Here is a 23,259-nt window from a genome sequence, read left to right as displayed (position 1 = left end):
GTTTGTATATACCTTTGTATACAACCAAAATGAAAAACTGAAGAACATACATTCGTTGCCTGATTACAGCAAGTTCACAAAGTTGTGTTTTCAGCTAAAAGAAGCCTTCGGGATCTCCTTAAGTAGCTAATCTTGATTCTCAGAGTGCAAATGATGTAGAGGCCATTCCAGCCTTTAACAGCCTACGCCTTAATTTCTCATTTGTATCTCTCCAGATCTATCATTAGGCTCACAGTCCTCTCAGTAAGTTCCTCGGCTCCGCTGAAGGGCTTGATAGCAGTGCTCCTTATGTGCCTTTCCAAGTCAGATTTTAAAAAAAGTTTCCTGATGAGCTGACCAGGCTCCTCAATCCTTTTCCTGACATTCTGGTATTAATAGTTTCCCATCAACATGTGAAAAGAAGACCAAAGACTTATCTCTGAATATCAGTAATTAGATTCCTCATGCCAGTGAAGTTACTTTATCACAGTTTTTAACTACTACATGCACATCTGACCTGAACGAGTAAATACTTCTATACATCAAAATACTTCTATACATCAAAAGAGCTAGCCCTTCCACTGGGTTGAAATATAAGTCACTTGATCCTCTTCTACAAAGTGCAATCCCTTTCATTCCTCTGCTTTCCCCAGTTCCTTCACCTCCCTTCCCTTTCCTGCCCTTTCTTTTTCACTTGTTTCCCTCCCTTCCTGTCTTCCTGGTGGTCAGGGCTGTTTGGCAGTGCCTGTGGATTCTCCTTCTTTGGAGGTTTTTAAACAGAGGCTGGATGAACATCTGTCGGGAGTGCTTTGATAGTGTGTTCCTGCATTGCAGGAAGTTGGACTTGATGGCCCTTGGGGTCTCTTCCAACCTCTATGATTCTATTCCCTGGAAGTCTTGTGAACATCGACTTACTGTTGGTCTCCCAAATACCTTCCTGAACCAACTTCACCATGGAGGATTTCCCCACCTATATGTGGTGGTTATGTAGTTTAAGACACCATCTTGTTCAGGTAAACTGGAATCTGCGGGTTTTAATCGTATGCTCTAATTTTGTATTTATACTGTAATTTAGTACTGTCAAAAGCCACCCTGAAAGTGGCCTGGCCAGGAAAGGGAGGAGTATGAATTGAATTAAATAAATAAAATCCTTAGCAGAGTTACAGCCTTGTAAGCTCACTGAATTCAGTCTAAGAAGGGAGTTTGCTTAGCACTGCACTTTTAGAAGCCTATGTACAAATCAATGAAGGGGGGGGGGGGGGGGAAATCTGTGATTATGCATACGAGCCCAGAATACAACTGCTTGGCTGTTGGCCTACCATCTCTGAAGCAGGACAGGAAAAGCTACATGCAAGAGCCAATGAAAAATTAGTGAAATATACTGAAACATCCATATTTGAAACTGCACTCACTCTGCTTTTCCCATGGGCAACAAAAACAGAAAGGCAGGGCAAAGGAAACCGTTGCCTCTCCCCCACTATAAAACCACTCTGATGTTCTCCAAAAAACTTTACGCTCACTGAGGATTCAACTGCAATTTACAGGGAGGCCTGCAAAAACCCCAGCATATCTTGGTTGATGCACTACTCCAAATATAAACATTAAGGCAATTATAATAAATCGCACCAAAGCGATCATAAAAGGAGTTGTGGAGAAGGTACAGATACTGGTTCTGCTAAGAACTGGAAGTCTTCAATGAAGAGAGCTGTTCCCACTGATAGCACAGTGGGTCTTAACATTGTTCCTGGACTAGACCTGAAAGCACATGGCACATTTTATTTGCACAGCAAAAAAAAGGAGAGATGTTCGTGTTCAAAAAACCTTGTACCTTCAATATAAATTCTGTCCGTCCTACTTGCTCTGACACGATCCCAGCAATGTTTTAAACGAAGGAAGCCACCCCAATGGCTCTCACAGTACCTTCATTCCATGCCACATACGCCACGCTTTGTATTTTGTGTCTTTAAATGCTTTGCCTCACTCTGTCCTTCCTATGGCTGGTCGTGTGGAGAGGGTGACTCCTAGTAATTGATTTTGATTTGACTTTTAATTTATATACCACCCTCCCCCAAAGGGCTCAGGGCGGTGTACAACATAGTAAATAACAACAGCATATCAATACATATCTGCATATCTAAGGGACCGTCTCTCCCTATATCGCCCTTCTAGGCCCCTCCGTTCATCGGAGGCGGACCTACTGGTGATCCCTGGCCCCAAAGGCGATCGGCTGGCCTCTACAAGAGCCAGGGCTTTTCTGACTCTGGCCTACCTGGTGGAACAGGCTTCCAGGTGAGATCAGGGCCCTGCCCGGAGTTTACAAAGTTTCCATGGAGGCCTGTAAAACCAGACCCTGTTCCGCCATGAGTAATAACCCGGGATGATATCAACTGCAATAAAAAGCAAACATCTGGCCTCCCGTGGGTTCATAAAAGGGGGAATAGAATAGCTGAAGCCATCTCTAGTTTAATATTTTATGTATTTTAATTAACTTATATATATGATGTTTTAAATTTTTATTTTGTTGGAAACCGCCCTGAGCCTTCGGGGAGGGCGGTATACAAATACAATAAATAAATAAATAAATAAATAAATAAATAAATAAATAAATAAATAAATACATACGATAGGCATAAAGCAACGTCAATCACAACAAATCCTGATGCTTATTCTATGATAGTAATGGGGTTTGGGAACAACTTGTAGTGGATAATTGACTTTTAATGGAAACTCCATTTTGTGTCTGCATCCCTTTCAACCCACAGAACACAGTCCCCTCCTCAAGTTTCTTATCTACCAGCAGCCAAAGAGAGGATCATTCTTATGCAAGAGCTGAAGCAGAGTTAGAAAATTTCCTATGCAAAAGCCAGTGCCTGGGATGAAACTGAGGAGCCAAGAAAGCTCCATACACAGACAACCAGTGTGTCAAAGCCAAGGCCGCCACCCAATCTGCAAAGTCCAGCAACAGAGAGGAAGGAGAAATTATTCTATGTCCCGGGGCTGCTACATAATACCAGGGCTTGTTGTTGCTTCTGGCGCAGATCTTGTCCTATCAGCTATACAAATTGCAGAATGAAAAAAGGGAGATAAAACTGGGACTCCGCAGCCCAAATCTACTGGCAAAGAGGAAGCACCACTGAATGGGGCTACAAGCTGCAAGGCAGTAATAGGACAGCGTTTGTTGGGTTCATCTGTCTGCTAGGCTCTGAGCCTCTTAATTGACCTTAAACACTGTAGATATTTTCAGAAGTGGGTTTGGCTAGGAAACAACTCCCCGTTGCTATTCACTGGCTCAGCATCTGAACCAACGTGCCTATTCTATTAATCAATCGCCAGGACTTGAAGGCTTTGCAAAAGGGAGATGATGGAACTGATTTGTACCACTATAGACACTCCAAAAAACATACCAAAAACACATTTGCACCTGAGTAACAAAGCTTTTCCCTATGCCTCAGATTTATATTGAAAGGTGGATGGGATGTCATCTTTTTGCTACCAGCAAACATTCTCATGTCAGATGTACAGCTGCCAAGCTTAGAAACAATTTGCCCCTTTGTGCAGACACCAACACATAATTAAACCAGAAGGAGAGATTTCTTCTGCAGATCTTTAATCTGATTTTGCAAAATTATAAGTGTTTTGTGACTTAAAGCCCACTTCACCGGAATGGGTAACATCACCTCCGTACCTCATATAGCTTCCTAACCATACTCTTAAATTACTGTTATTCCTCTCCTTCAGATGGGAAAGCAAAGCCAAGACAGACAGCAAGACATCACAAACTAGCATAGGTTGTCATCAGTGCCCAAGGCCCTAATTCAAAATTCTATTGAATAAACCATAGAGATCCCAGCTGAAACAGTACACTTGCTCAGTGTCCTTGAAGTCCTAGTCCTTGTTTATCAAGTGTCATGCACAACATGACATCACTTACGTTGTTTAAAATATTCATTATAACACACCCATGCCTTTGAAAGGAATAAGGGTAAGATTCCTTGGATTCATAGGACATCACTGACCAACTCTGCAGAAGAAGAGCAGTGAACAACAGAACCAAGCAAAACTAGGCTTTCCAAGGTAATAATTTCAGAGGGTAAGCCTTCATTAGTCTGTTGCAGCAAAAAGTTAAGAGGAATCTTGTCACACCTTAAAGCACAACAGAAAGTGCTGTCAGGTTGCAGCTGACTTTGGTCACCCCCTTAGGGCAGGGGTCCCCAACTCTTTTTGAGTGTGCAGGTACCTTTGCAATTCTGACACAGGGTGGTAGATACAGTCAGAAAATGGCTGCCACTAGAGGTGGAGCCATGCACTTAGAAGACGCTTAAGTGTTGGATAGAAGAGCAATAATTTTTTTAAAATACATGGGAAAGAGAAATGAGGAAGAACAAAACCAACACAGTAGAAACTGCTGCTGTCAAAACAAAGCAATATTTAATTTGCCCAGATAACCGATTCTCCAGTGGCAAGTCTGAAGACCCTGAAATACGGTTTTCAAGACAGAGATGGTTTGCCATTGCCTGCCCCTGCATAAGAAGCCTGAACTTCCTTTGCTGCCTGTCCACTTTCTAAAAACACGATGTCCACACTGAGGACCCTGAAGTAGGAGACAAACAGAGGTGGTTCACCATTGCCTGCCTCAGCATAAAGACCCTGGACTTGCTTTGCTGCCTCCCATCCAAGTACTAACCAAGGCCTGTTATGCTTCCGAGATCTGATGAGATCAGGCTAGCCTAGGCCATCCAGCTCAGGGCACCTTAAAACATAGGAAGTGCATGTTTCTATTGACTAAAGCCCACTTCATCTGATATGTCCACTTTATCTTCCTATGCTTTAGAGCACCTCAAGATTCCAGCTATTTTTTCCCAGTACAGTTGGGGCACCTAACCTCATTGCTAACTCCCCAAGAGCTATTTGTCTTAACAACATGTCAAATTTTCTCTAGAACTGAGTTAACATGAAGCCAATAGTACAGTGGTGGCGAACCTTTGGCACTCCAGATGTTATGGACTACAATTCCCATCAGCCCCTGCCAGCATGGCCAATTGGCCATGCTGGAAGGGGCTGATGGGAATTGTAGTCCATAACATCTGGAGTGCCAAAGGTTCGCCACCACGGCAATAGTATCTCAAGCGACACCTCTGAATAAAGTAGCCTAAAGAAGGGTTTTCAGGTTTTTTTGTACTTTTTTTTAAGTGACTTTCAAAAACAAAGGGACCTGCTTCTCCAAGCATAGTGTTGATGCTAGACACAAAGCTCTCATAATGTGATGTAGAATTGTAGGAGGAGTGGATATACAGGGTGTTCAGATACACACGCACTGCAGATTAGTGAGACACGACACATTCACAAGACAGTCGAACACTCTGGAGGGATTCCTGAAAGAATAGTACAGCTCCACCAGAACTTGAGTCAGAAGTAATTTGTATAAATGCCAGCAGGGAAACCAAATGAGGCACGAGGCGAGATGTTCATGGGGTAGAGAGGGAAGCCATGTCCAGCAAGCCGCAAGCTAAGAAACGTCATATTGTTTTCCGTTAAAGAAAAAACATTTTAAAAATAATGACCAAATCATGCTGGAAATTTTGCAAGTGCCAGCTCGGCTAAATGCTCTGCTCTGCCACCCGGAGGGAGGGGAAAAGCTCCCCAAAGCCCTGGGACACAGAACAACTCTCCCTTTTACGAACTAAATAAACCCAGACACAGCCTTTTCAAAAGCTTAGTCACTGTGCTCCAACACCACCAGTTTTTGGCAGCAGCAAAACAAGGAAGCGGGAAGCATTTCTGATTACTAAAGCTCTCACACAGAGGTGTCTTGCATCCAGAGCAGGGGGCTGGAGAAGAACAACAAATTATATATATATATATATCTCCCTAGAAGAAAAAATATATCACTAAGACCTGTCACTGTAGCGTGATTTTTAAGCCATAACAGTGGTGTGTATGTTTAAGTCCTACTCACTGGAGTCAAACTACCCTTGTTAACTTATTATGGGGTAAGCGAAAAGCCGGGAAAGATAAGCTAGCTATTGTACCTGCCAGGCAGACTTTGTAATCCAGAATCTGCCCTGAAGCCAAGACATGTTATGTAGGATCCTACCAACTTTTCCTCTTGACTGCACCTGCTTTCCTTCATAACTGCAGCCCCTGTCCTACATTGGTTTTGTTTGTAATCCCTTCCCACCAAAAACGACACCATGATGTCTTTTTTGACCTGGGCAGCCCAGCAGACCCTGATCTTGTCAGATCTGGGAAGCTAAGAAGGGTCAACCCAGGTTTGTACTTGGATGGGAGACCATCAAAGCAGTCCAGGATTGCTACACAGAGGCAAATGACCACTTGCCTTGGAAACCTATGGGGTTATCATAGGGGGTTGCCAGCTGTGACTTGACTGCACTGTCTACCATCATGAGATCTAATAAGTAAACCCACTAGGTCTGTGTGTTACACCTCAAAATAAATAGCTCATACAAATGGGTCCTGAAACCTCTTATGGCACAATTCTACCCAGTTATCCCATTCTAAGCACATTGATTTCACTGGGCTTAGGGTGGGGCCACTCTGCAACATGACTGCACTATCAATATGGAAAAATCAGTGCTAAGAAAATTATGAGTTAGACGGAACAGCACAGTTTAGGGTTTGTTTGTGACTGGTTCTAAATCCCTTGACCTTCTTGCTTATCTATAAATGGAAGAGAAAGCTGAAGCCCCAATTCCCCCATCCCACCAAAAAAAAAAAAAAACCAAACAGAAAAAAACAAGCAGGCTTGTGGATAATCTACTATGAGAAAGGGGGCAGAGGGGAGGAGGGAAGAGAGAAAATACAATTTGCCAGTCATTGTGTTCTGCTGACTGTGCCTGGTCATCTGTGCAAAATGTTTTTCCTACCCAAAGGCTGGTCCTTGAGCCGGTTCCAAGCGTTCGGGTCTCTCCCGTTAGGCGGCGTAGGTCTAGGCTGCAGCACCCACGCTGCACTCGGGGAGTTGGGAGGTTTTGCTTTGATGGAGTCTTCTACTGGAGAAATAATAGGGTCACTCTTTGGTGTTTGGGTTTTTCCACCCAAACTGCCTTTAACCCCTCCACCCAAAGACCTTAATTACATGCCCAGCTTGTTCAGCAGGGGTGTTAGGTTGAAACAGAAATCCACAGAACTGGAATTCTAAGAATGTGGAATAAAAAAAAATTAGAGAGACAGAAAATACACCAAAATGTGGATCAAGGTGCAAAGCCTTAATCTTCATGTTTCTCAGGTCGTCGGGTGTTGGCTTACAATCAGTTTGCCTCTGCAGTCCTTTCCCTTTTGCCTAAACAGCACCTGATCTCTACTGATCTCACCTGTCAGAACTGAAGAAAAGACAGAGGTCACTTTATTACAAAAAGGAGAAGAACTCTAATGATCCGCACATTTTGTCCAGGCCAAGGTTTCTGCTTCGTCTCTCATTAGCAAAGCTATCAAAGTCAACTAGAGATGTAAAATTTCCAAACATTTTGAACACGTGGATAAAAGACCCCTGCATTTTTCTAGTTTTTCCCCAGAAAAAAACCAACAGAAATGTGGGGGCGGGGGGGGGGGAGAGGAAATGTAAATATATGCAACACTAAAAAAAATCAAGGAAGTCCTCAGGATTTTTCATGCTATAGAACAGGAAAGAGAGAAATAGGATTTAAGACAAGGTTTGTCTCACTCAAAAAAGAAACAATATTTCATAGTAAGGGCTTTTCAGTGCCCCCTTCTCCCAAATTTTCCAAGTTTCCCATATTGTGTAGCAAGTTTTTTTCATAGTTCACAACATTTCCCACTTTTCTGAGGAAAAAAATCCTTGGAAATAAACAATTAAGTGTAGTGTCGTAGTGCCAAAAGCTTTCATGGCCTGCATCAAATGGCTGTTGTGGGTTTTCTGGACTGTATGGCCATGGTCTGGTAATTTTTTCTCCTAATGTTTCACATATATGGCTGGCATTTTCAGAGGCATGTCATCTTACTCATGCCGCTGAAGATTTAGAAACACATCTTACCATGACGAGCCTCTGAAAATGCCAGCCATAGAGGCAGGTGAAACGTTAGGAGCACTAACGACCAGGCCATAGCCACACAGCCTCCAAAACTCATAACAGCCTGATTAAAATTCACTTTATTTCCCTCCCTTCTAGAAGAAGAGTTTGGATTTATATCCCCCCTTTCTCTCCTGCAGGAGACTCAAAGGGGCTTACAATCTCCTTGCCCTTCCCCCCTCACAACAAACACCCTGAGAGGTGGGCGGGGCTGAGAGAGCTCCGAAAAGCTGTGACTAGCCCAAGGTCACCCAGCTGGCGTGTGTGGGAGTGCACAGGCTAATCTGAATTCCCCAGATAAGCCTCCACAGCTCAAGCGGCAGAGCAGGGAATCAAACCCAGTTCCTTCAGATTAGAATGCACCTGCTCTTAACCACTACGCCACCGCTGTTCCACTGCTGCTTCTACCCGTTCACTGCAAGGTCCGCGCAATCCACTGTCAGGGAGAATCCACCCATTCTGTCCAGGTTGCCCAGCTGGTTGTGGGCAGATTCTCTGAGGGGCCCCGTGGAAGCAAGTATGACCGATCTACAGCAACATGTTCAATATTGCCTTTTTTTTTATTTTGCAGGTGCAGCCAATCGTATTGTGGGACAATTGCCATGTCTGCAAGATTTATTTCTGTATGACTGCGCAGCTATGCATGTGCTGCAAGAAATTTTTTAAAAGAGAAGCGTCTCCATGCAAAAGCGCAAAAGCAACCCAGATTGTTTCAATGAGTTCCAATAGGTTGGCATCTGCGTGGTGAACAGGGAAAGAGAAAATGGGTTCCTTTATAATGACTGCAACCCGTTATATATTTGCTGTGCAGAATCCACCATTGTGTTACCGCGCTGCCTGGTAACTTTTAATAGCTCCAGACTACCCAGCTCTCGGCAGCGCAGGGGAACACAAACGGGACCCGACATAGTGAGTATAGTGAATAAAAGAATGGTTTATTGAGATGCTGACCTATGTGTCAGCACCTCCACACCACGGCAACTGCAACTGCCTAGCAGCTTTACAACGTCTTAAAAACCCTTTCTCCCGCCGGGAGTCCGGGGGAGTCCAGGACAGCCCACCATAATTCATTAACAAAATACACAGTAACCAATCATGCATTTGCAATACATGGGAACCAATCAGAGTTCGATGGGCAGCCCCTTCTTGGATTTCGCGACTGGAGTAAGGCGAGGCGATGACGTATGCACTGGCGGGAAGAACACAAAGAGTCTCTTGGGTGCTTGGGGTCGGGAAATGAAACTTGATGACGATGGCCCCCTTATCTGCCTGCTGGTGAGATTAGGCAGGGTGAGGCGCTTCTTCCGGGGTCCCCTTTGTCAGCGTCCAGCAAGAGTTTTACAAGTGAAAGGGACAGGCACAGGTGGAGCAGGGGTGGATTCCTGCCTTGAGCCAAGGAGGTTCCATGCAGATGCAAATACAGAGGATACAAAAGATAACTATAAATCCTATTTTCTATCTAATACAGTTGGCTTCTACCTACCTAATACAGAAATAAAACATTGTTTAATCTTTTATTCAGAACAAATCCAGAAGTGGAATAAATTCACTTCTGGCTCCGCTATCAATTGTTTCACTGTATGTACAGCTCTGAGCCTCTGACCCAGAGCCAAGCTATGCATTATGCAGAACAAAAGGGTGGCAGAATTTTGGGCTGTACCACTTCAGATTGCGAGAGGGTACTCCTGAAAGTTCCACAATATGAAAACAAAAATTGCTTGCATACAGCTCGTGGGGGGGGGGGGGGGATATCAGCATAACCCTTTTCCAGCATGCTATCTTGCTACATAAAAAGATCTTCTGACATAGTTTGGTACTGAAATCCAACATCACCCCACTGCTATCTATAATGGTACAGTCAAGGATTCTATCAACCCAACCTGACCTAATATTGTGCAATACAACTGGTCCAGTTCCTCACATATGCATGTGCCACCAACTGATTTATCTGTCTTTGATCTACCTCCATTAGCTCTGGGAAGGCTCACTGTTTTTTCTTTTGTGACGGCCTTAAAACCTCATCAGGACAAAGTCTGAGAACCTGTGTCTGGTGGCTTGCTCCTTCTGCATTTGAGGCCATATGAGCAATACCTTAATCATCCCAATGAGATATTCCTCTGGCTTCTCCTTAAACCCTTCAATTGTTCAAAGCCTTTAAAACCAACCTTGAGAACATGCTTCCCTGCATAATCTCGTAGTCAGAAAGGCTTTCTCTAATACTTAACTTCAATCTTCCTTCCTGTACCTTAAGCCCATTATGAAAACTGCCTTTTATCCCTCCTCGGGTCTGAACATGCCCAAATGCTGTTTCATTTGTTTATTGCTCTTTACATTCCATACCTTTTATTATCTTTATCACCTTCTTTTGACCCGCCTCTATTTTCTGGGAACACACAAAGCCCAACACTTAAAACAGTTCTCTGGATAAACCCTGACCAACAATAAGCAGAATGACCAATCTGCCAAACTATCCCAAGGGGAAGTCTTTCCCAATATTTACAGGGATGGTTCTGGAAGTGGACTAAACCACATACACCAGGCTTATCTATCATAAGGCAAATAATTGCAGCTGGGTAGCTATGACCAAAACTCAAGTTTAGTTGCACCTTAAAGACTAACAAAATTCTCCAGGGTCTAAGCTTTCAGGAGTCAAAGTTCCCTTCATCAGATACAAATAGGAATGAAGATCCAGAAGTCAGAAGGCCAAGGCACAATGAAAATTCAGTCTGGTTTGATTAGAGTTGGGAAGTATGCATAGAGATGGGCTAGGAATCCTTATGCAGCCCTGGGAAGATCCATTGTTCTGAACTCGATGAATTCTTAATCAGCAATCTCCTATTGTAATCTCCCTTTGAAGCTTTTCTGTAGGAGAATGCCCATTCTTAGGTCAGCAATGGAATGTCCTAGAACAGAGGTGTCAAACTCACGCCCCTCCAGATGTTATGGACTACAGTTCCCATCATCCCCTGCCAGCATGACACTGGCAGGGGGTGATGGGAACTGTAGTCCATAACATCTGGAGAGCTGCGAATTTGACACCTGTGTCCTAGAATGTTAAAACCCTCTATTGGCACGTAAGTATCTTTAAATGCAGGTCTGCTCAAATCTATCTATATAAATAAAAATGTAAATGTTTGTTTGTTCAAAATCTTAAATCTCCGAAAGTTCTTCACCGATTGGTTTAAAATTTTGACACAACATTGCATTCGAATACGCACGTGTTTTTATATACCTACTATTACGCTATGATACAGGTGTCACACCTGTCACAGGTAAAACCATGTTTTTAAAAAAACATGCGACATCTGGTGGATGTTACAGCAATACACGCTATACTCACTACTTTAAGATTCCATCTCAATGTTTCCAATTTACGATCCATGTACGATTCCCAAATTTCCACTTTCATGCTTCCACTTCAATGTTTCCAATTGCATTGTTACACTTATTTTTCATACATTCCAATGTTGCCTGTGCTCTGGTTGCCTGTGCTCATATTCGTTTGGGACTATATTCTAACATGGAGACTTTTCTCAACATCTACACCTCAACTGACCATATTAAATAACTTTCTCTGATGCACAGCATAATCACAGATCTTCGTTTTGAAGCCTCGCCAATGCACACTGGGAAATCTGGAAGCCAGAGGTCAAACGGGCACAACGAATGCAAATGGGTATCTGTTTCAAACTCCACGGAGACCTGCAGCTTCTCGATATCTCTCGGAAAATCAGTTTTCGTCTGCCTGGTCAGGAAGCCCACCGTCCCCAGTCAGGAAGCCCACCGTCCCCAACTGTTTTTCTTTCAGGCTACCCAAGGTGTAGCTGGGGAAATCTGGGGGGTAAAAGCACCACGGGACCCCCCTCACGTTGCCCAAGGCCCGGTCAGTTTCAATGACGCAACATCCTCGCTTCTCGCAAAGTTCTTTCATGACCACCATGCAATTTAGTGACGTCAACAGAGGATTCCAACGGATTCCAATGGATCCCAACGTGCGCTTTCGCTTTTCTTTCTTTCCCATTTCACCAGCAACGTGTGGCCGGGTACCGCTAGTATTATATAAATAGAAAGGGGTGGGGGAGACACAGCTAAAGGGGCATACAAGTTTACAGCTTTATAATCTGCCCTCAAATGACTTTCTTCCTGCTAATCTGAACTCTGGTATTGGAAAATATCACCTTGGGAGAGAGTATAGGGAAGGAAAGGTACAGGCAGATATTCTGCATCCTTCATCACTTTTCCAGGTTCATGCATCAGAAGGAAGGCAGATTGGTACAGCCCAATCTTGTCAACTCTTGAAAGCTAAGCAGGGTTGGTACTTGGATGGGAAGCTACCAAGAAAGACTCTGAAAAGTCTTATGTGCTAAGAATACACTAGCGCATGGGGAATGCCAGTATTTGTGTGGCAGAGATCTGGCTTTTTCATTTTTTTTCTCTATAGCAGTAATAAACAGTCTTATTTACACAAATAAGTACATATTAGAACAACGGTTTCCAACCTTTTCTATGCCCTACACCCCTAGCAAACGTTATTGTTTGCACCCTTACAAAAGTAATATTACATCTGCTAATTGCTAATTTTTGAACCGCAAATGAACTACGTACAATATTGCTGGTGAACAAATTGAACTCAGTGCATAAAATGAAAATATAAATTGAGCAATTTTATTAGATTCTAATTTATTCAGAAAAAAGTTGTAAAAGGTAAAATCAATCCCAATTATGAACATAACATTCAATTATTTCTTTGTTCCTGTTTCTCATTCATGATTTTGTCAAAACATGGAACTTTCTTGCTGACTGTGATCTGCATGTCTGTCTGTGGATCCAGGCAATTCCTAGATTTTGTCTGTATTGACAAACGAGAAATGAGTCCAGATTCACACAAGTATGTCGTTGCAAACAGAATAAGGACATGGAGTGATTTTCCATCAAGTCTTGAAAACTTACCAAAATAAATTTATTCGGAGCAATAAAAGACCAAGAATAGGATTTAAGGTGTTACAAGATGAGAAAAAGGAGGAAGTCTAGCTGTCCCTCTTATAAAAATATACTACCAGGCTGCTGGACTTGTGTGGATTGTGGATTGGATTAAAAACCCAGATCAAAGAATAATAAAATCAGAAACAGCAGATCTGAAAGCATGAACACATAGGGATTTATGGATGGAAAAATCGCATCAGAAGAAAGACTTGACTGGAAAAGACTCCAATGTAATAAGGAAAAGACTTTTTGTAATCTGGAAAAAGACTAGCTTAAGACTTAGTCCTTCAGTTTCACCTTTAAAATCTCCTAATGAACCTTACTATGACAGAGAGACAAGAAAGAAGACTGACAACATACTTCATAAAGAATTGACTAATAGGAGAGGGAATATCAAGTCATGGAACAAGACAAAAGATGAAGGAATATACTTTCAATTAATGTCAAAACTCAGAAAGAAATTAAAATTAGACAGAAGCAGTTTAAAAGATAGGACAGAATTTGAACAAGAGATTACATCACAGAAACAACGTTTGTTGGAAAGGATATATAAAATCCTGCTTAAATATTAAACTGAAACAGAGCAAGTAAAAGTCTACATTGTAAAATGCAGAAGAAATAACCTTCCAAAAATGGGAGGCATTATGGTCCAAAAATATTAAATTTACTACATGCCAAATATTAAAAAGAGAACTGATATAAAATGTTTTATTGATGATAAATGACCCCCAAAGACATTATGTAAAAATAGTGATGGGCTTTGCTGGAAAAGTCAAGAAGTTGGATCCTTTCACATGTGGTGAACCTCTACAAGAATTGAGAAGTACTGGGTGGAAGTTCATACAAAAATGCAAAAAATACTCACGATTAAATTCCTTTTTGATACCAAGACAATGTTACTTAGTATTGTTCCTGAGAACTTTCCAAAGAAACGTAATGAATTATGAATTATGTAATGAAAATTATGAATTATATAATGAAAAATGTAATGAATTATGTTTTCATATGTTAATGGATGCCAGAGTGATAATAGCATCCAGTTGGAAGACCAAAAGCTGCCCAAATACAGAGATTTGGGAGGATAAAGTATGAGAATATGCTACAATGGCGAAACGGACAAATCTTGTAAACAGGAAGTAAAATCTGATGAGAAATGGGAGACATTTTTTCAATAGGAGGCTAAATCAATAACGGAAATGTGTTAATAGTTAAGGTTATAAGCATTGGTTAAATTGATATATTCAATTCCAATTCCAAAGCCTTTATTGGCATTATAAATTACAGAGTTAGTAATTTATAATGCCAATAAAGGCTTTGGAATTGGAATTATTGGAATATTAAAATCTATTCTGTTGCTGTGTTCAGTCCCACGATTAGGTATTTTTTTCTGCTTACTATTTTCTGTTTATTGTTTTCTTATTCTGTATAACCATTTTGAGAAAATTAATAAAAAATTATTTCATATGCAAAAAATCTTGGACCAGACCCAGTGCTACGTACCAAAATTCCTTCAAAATCTTACTTTCAAATTGCATTTCAATTTGTCCACAAATCAATAAGATCTTCCTTCAGCTCTTCATCCTCTGATATTTTCTCCAAATTGTAGGAATATAGGTTCATGATCCATTCTTCAGAAATCTTCAGGTCTTCGGCAGCAAAATATCCACCAAACAATTCTGACAGCATTTCCCAATGAGCCACAACTTCTTTACACACAGTAGGAGTTATGGATCCAGAATCATCAACCATCTCTTCTAATGAAGGAAAAATTGAGAGATTGCCTATTTCCATACTTCGATGCCAACGATGTAACTTTTCTTTGAAGGCATTCAATTTTCCACAAACCTTCAATATATTCATCCCTTTCCCTTGAAGAAAAACACTGAGGTCATTCATACAAGTGAAAATATCAGCTAAGTAAGCCAGCATGTAGGCGAATTCCTGTAATTCGAATGCCCAATCAGATAACACTCATGGTCCTCCAGAAAAACTTTGATTTCTTCCCACAGTTCAAAGAAGCAGGTTAAAATTGGTTCTCTTGACAATCAACAGACATCTTTGTGGGAAAGCAAAGTGGAATGCTCACTTTTTAGATCCTCACAAAATTATTTGAAGATGCGATGGTTCAAAGCACGCCCCTGATCCAGTTGATGAGCTTCACACAAGTTTCAAGGACTTTCTTTAAATTTGGAGGCATTGTTTTTGATGCCAAAGCATTCTGATAAAAAAGGGGTAACTTGCAAGTCTGGCATCTCCTTTTTAATCAACGCAGAAAAGCCACGTTTATGTCCAAGCATCGCAGGTGCCTCATCAGTGCGCACAGAACCCATAACTTTGATATCTAGATCATGTTTGGCAAAGAAGTATTTCACCAGCTGCATCACATCCTTTGCAGTTGTGCTTATTTTCAGATCTTTACAAAGCAGGAAATATTCCTTCATAGCACCTCCACTGACATACTTCACTAATGTTTGAGTTGACTACAAGTGAAAACATTAGTTCACTCATCCAACTGCATAGAGATGTCACGAGGATATCTCAGATGACTTGGTCCGAAATATCTTCACTCAAATTATTGATTCGATTGTAAATGACATTGTTTGATGGGACACGTGTTCCACAAAAATTTTTTTGCTTTTTTGCCCAGGACAATTGTTGCCATTTCCATCGCACATGGTTGGCTTGATGAGTCACTCTTTGTCGCACCCCCTGAAATTCCATCCCATACCTCCGGGGGGTATGGGCACCCCAAGTTGGGCACCCCGGTATTAGAAAGACCCCCTGTATGAAACGACCAGTAAATTCATCTTGTGGAGAGCTCAAAAATCAAATAGCAAAATCAGGCCTCAGCTACTAGGTTAAAAATCTAAATTAAAAGCTTTTTTTCTATAAACAATTCGAAATGGGGGAAGGGGGGGAAAAAGTATTCAGTTTAGTTCCAAAAGCTCAGTTACCAGCCATAAAAAAATAGAATTATTTGGCACTATGAAATGTCCCATCCGCTTATAACTGGTAAAAATGATTAAAGAGAGATCTTGTACAGTTATGTCTGGTCTGGAACACAGAAGTCAGACATTACCCTATTCGTCTTGGCATTCACACCAGCACATTTCTGCTCAGAGACCAATTACCTGCTTCTCTGACACAGTAAAAGAAGCCTAGTTTTGAGCTTAGCGAACATTTTCTAAATTTAATATTTATCTTCCTTTGCAAACCTCTGTGATGACGTATATAGTCCAAAAAAACACAAAGCTGAAAGAAGCAATAAGAAGGAATCAGCAGCGTTTGATGAAACAGTTACCATTCAAGGAAAACTATTAAAGGCTGTTCAGCTTATGAGCAGACAATAGCAGGATTTGGTTGAAGGAGATGACACAGACACATTTATTAAAATATTTCTACCCTGCATTCTCCATTGCCAAATAGGAATTCTTAAGACATGTCAAAAGAGAGACAACATTTTGTGGTCCATTTCCCATAGAATAAGGGTGAACAATGACCGGCCATGGCTGAGTGGCAGAGCATCTGATTTGAATACAGGATCCATCCCCAGCACACTGGCATATCTAAGGGGAAGACAGAGAGGCCAGACGATGCAGGTACCATTCACTTGGGTCTCGTGGGGGTACATACTGGCCAACCACCCCCTCCTTCTCACACGCCCCCGCCCCTGCAGGCCAGGATAGGCCAGGCAAACTTTTCTTCAAGCACCCCAAGACCAGGAAATAAGTGGTCCTCTCTGGCCGTGTCCCCACCCTCAGTATGTTGCCAGCCTCAGTGTGTTTGACTTGAAGAAAGGTTTGTTGAATTTTTTGGCGGGGCGGAGGCAGGAGGAGTTTGGTGCGGGACATGGTGGAAGTGGGGGAAGTTCAGCTGGAGGTTGGACACAGGGGGCATGCATGCCCCGGGCGTCATTTTCTAAAGGTAAGTCACTGCCCCAGCATTTCCAGTTAAAAGAATTAAGTAGTAGGCAACATGAAAGACTTGTGCCTAACACCCTAGAGAACCTAACAGAAAGAACTACAATAACTTCAACAGATTAATGGTCTGGCCAAACACACCAGGCAAGTTCATGTGTGTTCCAGTCAGACAGAAAGTTTAAACAAACACCCACAACGTTCAGTTCTAGAGGGGTAGCCATGTTAAGTCTACTGCAGCAAATAGGACAGGAGCCTTGGGCATCTCAAAAACTTATTCAAGCATGAGCTTCCAGGGACCTTACAGGCCACTTCATCAGATGCGTGCAGCAGGTACCCAGGCGACATATCACCACAAGACAATGACGAGCAATTTCTGGGCTAGCCTGTTGAACTTCCTCTTGGAAAACCTTATTTCAAAACTCTTCTCAGTCACTGAGGACTGCTTTACACCTAACCCACACACACCCACGCACACACACGAGAGAGAGAGAAAGAGAGAGACGGTATAAGCTTATTAATAGCATCTGGAGGGGAGGGGAGAGAGAGAAAGGGAGACGGATAACTGCTATAAAAGGCCTCGCTTGCCCCTGAAACTCCAAAAGGTCAGGAACAATCAAAATGCAGCAACAGGACACAATCAAACCACATCCTCACTTGCCTGGGTAGGATAGGCCTGGCGAATTTTTCTTCAAGCGCACCAAGGCCGGCAACACACTTGGGGGGGGGGGGGGGGGGACAAGACCAAGGAAGAATTGGTCAAGAGGAAAAGTAGAAATATACAGATTCGTAACCTAATAGTTCATCCTAGATGTACAGCACATGAAGCTGCTTTATGCCATCAGGTCAGAAGTTCATCTGGCACCGTTCTGATCACCTGGATGGCTCTCTAATGTTGCATCTATCCGGTTGCCATAAAGCCCACAAGCACTGCTTTCGATGACCAACTATGGTTCAGTCACTCTTCATACATGTATGAAGACAGATGGGGACAGAATTAGGCTGCATGAGCCAGGACCCCCAACATGATGTCCATGAGCACCAAAGCACCACCAACTTCTTTACTTGCACCTGCCAAATGTTTTTAGGAAGTAGATAAGGCCAAGTAGGGCTTTTGCCCATGTAACCCTGGATAATACCCAACATGGCTACTGATTGGCTGTCAGTTTTTAAAAAATATTGCTTTGGCAGCAGCTGCCACCACAGCACATGGATCTACACTGTGTTACTGAAGTTATGGCAATAATTCTGTGGCTGGCTCTGCCTCCTGCAGCCGCCGTTCTGTGGCAGCCATTTTGTTGTAGCACCCACCATGCTGCATCAAAATTCCAAATATGCCCGCAGATTTGAAAAGATTGGAGACTTCTGGCAAATGGCCTCCTCTGAGGCCCAGCATGCTAGATCAATGTGGTAGATTAATTTTTCAAGGCACCCCTCTCACAGAAGACAGTTGGGGGATTACTTTATTCATATGTTGTTTATTAACGGCACTGAACACAGTTCTGTTCTAAATGTTTAAATGTATGAAACGTACAAAGTATTATCCTGATTTGTCCTGATATTTTGTGCACTGACTAACGTAAGTTCTCCAGAGTCTCAGGGGCTTTCCCCACTGACAGAGTTGAACTGGTTTCTACCTAGGTTCGCCTCAGTGAATCCCCACTGCCACCGAGCTCAACATTGTTTTGTCTAAGTTCCCCCCCTCAGAACTGCGACATCCTTGTTGCAGTTATGAACTACACTTTTCTGCCAGAACAAGGTCTATACCGCTTCGAAGCTTCGAAGTGGGGAAGCATTGAAACGACACCTCATCCATTCAACCAATCATGAGCCGCTTTTGTGGCATGCGCAGAACGGAAGAGTCGTGGCGGGCAGAAATCACGCCTTTTTTAAATAACTTCCTCTGATGTTTCGAAGCTACAATCACATGAATGTTATGAATGGAATTGGCGTGTCTATATGTTTTGGCGCCAATGCTTCATCGCTCCGACTGCGACGGAAGCAGTTCGGCACATTACTGCTATGTAGCTGCGATGTACGAAAACTGTAAAAAAAAAAGAACGCTCCCGTTTCCCACCGTAACACAAGCGCCAATCACGATCAAGGAGCGAAACAGGCACCAAGATGATCCCGCCCACTTAGCTCAGTTCCAGGGGGCCAACTCAGTTGCTGTGGGGACAGCCTGGAATCACTTTCCACTGAAGGGAACTGAGTCGACCTTAGCTCCCTTCTGTAGTGGGGAAAGCCCCTCAGGGAGAAAGGGGCCCTTTTCTAAGCTGCTCCTGGAGATATTTTTAACTGGAGATGCCAGGGATGACACCAGAGATCATCTGAATGCAAAGCTTCATGGAAGAATTTTGCCTTCTCCCTCAAAGATGGATGCTCGTCTTGTGGAGAAGGTAAGAGTTGGATCACAGACCCAAAAGTGATTATCCCAACTTAAACGCCACAGATGGTGATAGGGTTGGCTGAAATCCATTAGTCCACTGTCTTAACATCTGGGTACTTAAAGAAAAACAATGACATCCACCCAAATAGATTAATTTGACCTAACACACCCTTATGAAATATAAGCCATGGAAGAAGAGATTTTACTCACACTCAAGTTATACAATAAGCACAGACTGCCATGGGACTGTCAGAATTACACACAGCTTTATTATACTCCACTAGAAAGTGGGACTGGGTGCCTGCCTCTTCAAGGGAAGATGTTCACACTTTTCATATCCTGACACCGGAGCACAGAGTCTTTGCGAGGGCCAGCATATCAGGAAGCAATTTAAAATGGAATGCTTCCTTTTCAAAACAATAGACGTGAGGTGAAACAAAAGAAAAGGAGTCTCTTGGCCTACTTTCAAAATTGGGTTTCTTCCCAAAAGGATAAGATTTCTTGTTTTAAATCGAGATGGACCAGGGATGTGGGAGATGCCCCAAACTGATAGCAGCTCGCAATCAGACTTTTCTGATACATTTTCATGAATTCAAAGACCACACATACTTTTGTAGGCAAGCTTTCAGCACTAAGTGAAAGGATCAACTGCCATATCTACAGTGGGGAGATTTTCCTGCTGAATTTGCCAGGATATTTATCATTCTTCTATCTTGCGCGCTCTTTCTCTTGCACACACAAAATTAGGGCACTACTGGAAATCATACTCCAAAGTTATTTTTCAGGGTTTTTTTCTAGAAGTTTTTCCTTACTTTATACTAAAGTGGCAAAGGTAAGCTAATCTAAAATCCTCTTCGGGAATGGGGCGGTACACTAAATTGAATTATTATTATTATTATTATTATTATTATTATTATTATTATTATTATTATTATTATTATTATTATTATTATTATTATTATTATTATTAATAATAATAATAATAATAATAGACAGCAGAATTGATGAGAAGCAACTGGAAAAACTTATTATTATTATTATTATTATTATTATTATTATTAATAATAATAATAATAATAATAATAATAATAATAATAATAGACAGCAGAATTGATGAAACTGGAAGCTAACCAATGATTATTATTATTATTATTATTATTATTATTATTATTATTATTATTATTATTATTATTATTATTACACATAATAATAATAATAATAATAATAATAATAATAATAATAATAATAATAATAATAATAATAATATGTAATAATAGACAGCAGAATTGATGAGAAGCAACTGGAAAAACTTAAACGATACGAGGATTTAAGGATTGAACTACAAAGACTCTGGCACAAACCAGTAAAGGTGGTCCCAGTGGTGATCGGCACACTGGGTGCAGTGCCTGAAGACCTTGGACGGCACTTAAAAACAATCAGCGCTGACAAAATCACCATATGTCAGCTGCAAAAGGCCACCCTACTCGGCTCTGCATGCATTATTCGTCGATATATCACACAGTCCTAGAATCTTGGGAAGTGTCTGACGTGTGATGTAATAGAAAATCCAGCATATTGATCTTGTTTGCTGTGTATAACTGTTTTGTATCAAAATTGATGATGATGATGATGATGATGATGATGATGATGATGATGATGATGATGATGATGATGATGATGATGATGATGATGATGATGATGATGATGATGATGATGGAAAATGAGAAGGTCAAGATCCTGTGGGACTTTCGAATCCAAATGGACAAAGTGTTGAAACACAATACACCAGACATCACCGTGATCGAGGACAAGAAAGTGACCATCATCGACATAGCAGTCCCCGGTGACAGCAGGGTCATTGAAAAAGAACACGAGAAGGTCACTAGATACCACGATTTGAAAATTGAGCTTCAGCGTCTATGGCACAAACCAGCTGAGGTCGTCCCAGTGGTAATCGACACGCTGGGCGCCATCCCAAAAACACTAGGGCAGCACTTGAAACATCTTCGAATTGACAAAATTAACATCTGTCAAATTCAGAAGGCAGCCCTGCTGGGATTCGCACAAATACTACGGCGATACAACTTCCTAGGCTTCTGGGCGAGGCTCGAATTGTAATGAAGGCCAACAACCAGCTAAAGATCTGGCAGCTGTGAAATCTTCTACTACCACCACTACTACTACTACGTCGTCGTCGTCATCATTATAATTATTATAATTATTATAATTATTATAATTATTATAATTATAATTATTATAGTTATAATTATAATTATAATTATAATAATAATAATTATTATTATTATTATTATTGTATTGTCGAAGGGTTTCACTGCTCGAATATATTAGGCTAGGTTAGCTGTATGGTTATACTTTAGTTAGCATTCTCCTGACGCTTGCATCTGTGGCTGATCCTCTTGAAGATGCCAGCCACAGATGCAGGCTTAATAGAGAGAATGCTGCTAGAACACGGCCATACAGCCCGGAAACCACACAGCACCCAAATTATTATTATTATTATTATTATTATTATTATTATTATTATTATTATTATTATTATTATTATTATTATTATTATTTAAAGAGATGGGCGAACAGGAGAGCTGTTCTCTCCTACCTACACAGAGCCCGAAATAGCTAGCCTATTGTTATTTACTCCTCAAAACAGACATGCTTTGTCACACATTTGTCAAGTTATAGAGGAGGGAGGAAATGTTCCCTCAGCTTTCATAAGACCACTTGGTCAGCAAGACCTCAGACTTGCCCGGAAAAAAAACAGCAGGATATTTGGGAAATGTGAGGTTTTAAGCATTCCTTTGGCTTCCAGTAATTTAATCCAAACCGTTAAATCTTGCTTTAAAATGTCAAGTGGCAAAACACAGGCCTCTGGGTTGAACAAATAAATCATGTTAAGGGAGGGGAGATGCCCCCCCTTCCAAACAAGCGAGACCAAGTTTTTGGAGACCAGGATTTTAAAAATTCCAGCTCAGATCCAAACCTCAGATTATGACCTTCGATGAGTCACATTCTCTTAACCTGTCCTATCTCATAAGGCTACCATAAGGATGGTGTAGGGAGGTGCGCCATCTCAAACCAAGGGAGATAGAAACATAGCAAGTGGGTTATTTTCTCCCCTTTCTGATCCTTTAAAGGTTTCACCCATTTCCAGAAAGATTTGTTAGTGGGAGCTGTCTCCAGCTGTAACCACTGGCAACAGGAAGGAAATCCAAACAAAAGGTGTAGACCCAAGATGACCCTTCAAGAGGCCTCAGTTGGCCCTTTCTTCAGAAGGCCTTTAGCCAGCAACATTTGCTAGGCCTCCCGGCTCTCTTGCCAGGTTTGGAGTGATGCTCAAGCTTTATGACTGGACAAGTAACAGAAATATTTTCTTCATTTTCCCCCATCTCTTTCTCTCCTACCTAACATGGGAAAGGTCAGCAACCCCTGCATGTGTTTTGGTGGAACAAGAACCAGACAAATTCTCTGGAACCCAAGCACACGTAAAAGCCTCCGGTTTCCGAGCACAACAAAAACAGACTAACAGAGGTGACCCAAATGGGCCAGTCCTTTGGGAGAAGAAAAATGTCTGGCGTTGATTCGATGCAGCTTTATAACCAAACTGCTTCATTAGGCACTACTAATCATAAAAGGGATTTGTTAACAGGTAGAACACTGCAACTGTTCTTGGCACAACCCCGCTTGCCACCCAATCAAAGGGGCGGGGGGGGGCCAGCAGCGGAGAGACACTTGTCCAACTGTTCCATCAGACACAAATAAACGGCTGTTCGAATCCATTATCCAAACTCATTATTCGCTCGGCCAATCTGAGATTTCTAAAACAGCGCTAGGGAACAAAGCCCTGCACAAAATTAAGTAAATGGACTATATTAATGGGCTCCAAAAACCTCTTGGACACGTTAAAACAACCATTTTCCTAGCAAGC

The 23,259-nt window shown here is 41.8% G+C and overlaps 1 protein-coding gene across 1 annotated transcript in view; it reads right to left on the bottom strand.

Moving 5' to 3' along the window:
• LRP1 (LDL receptor related protein 1) overlaps window positions 1-23,259 on the bottom strand; it is a 466,085-nt gene that overhangs the window by 402,940 nt on the left and 39,886 nt on the right. The window contains 1 exon segment of the mRNA XM_048487597.1: window positions 6,864-6,989. Coding sequence (XP_048343554.1) covers window positions 6,864-6,989 — 126 coding nt within the window.

Source organism: Sphaerodactylus townsendi, linkage group LG03 (genome assembly GCF_021028975.2).
Source record: "Sphaerodactylus townsendi isolate TG3544 linkage group LG03, MPM_Stown_v2.3, whole genome shotgun sequence".
In the NCBI taxonomy this organism is placed as follows: domain Eukaryota; kingdom Metazoa; phylum Chordata; class Lepidosauria; order Squamata; family Sphaerodactylidae; genus Sphaerodactylus; species Sphaerodactylus townsendi.
The sequence above is the reverse complement of the archived record's forward strand: the minus strand, read 5'-3'. Positions and strand labels throughout refer to the sequence as shown.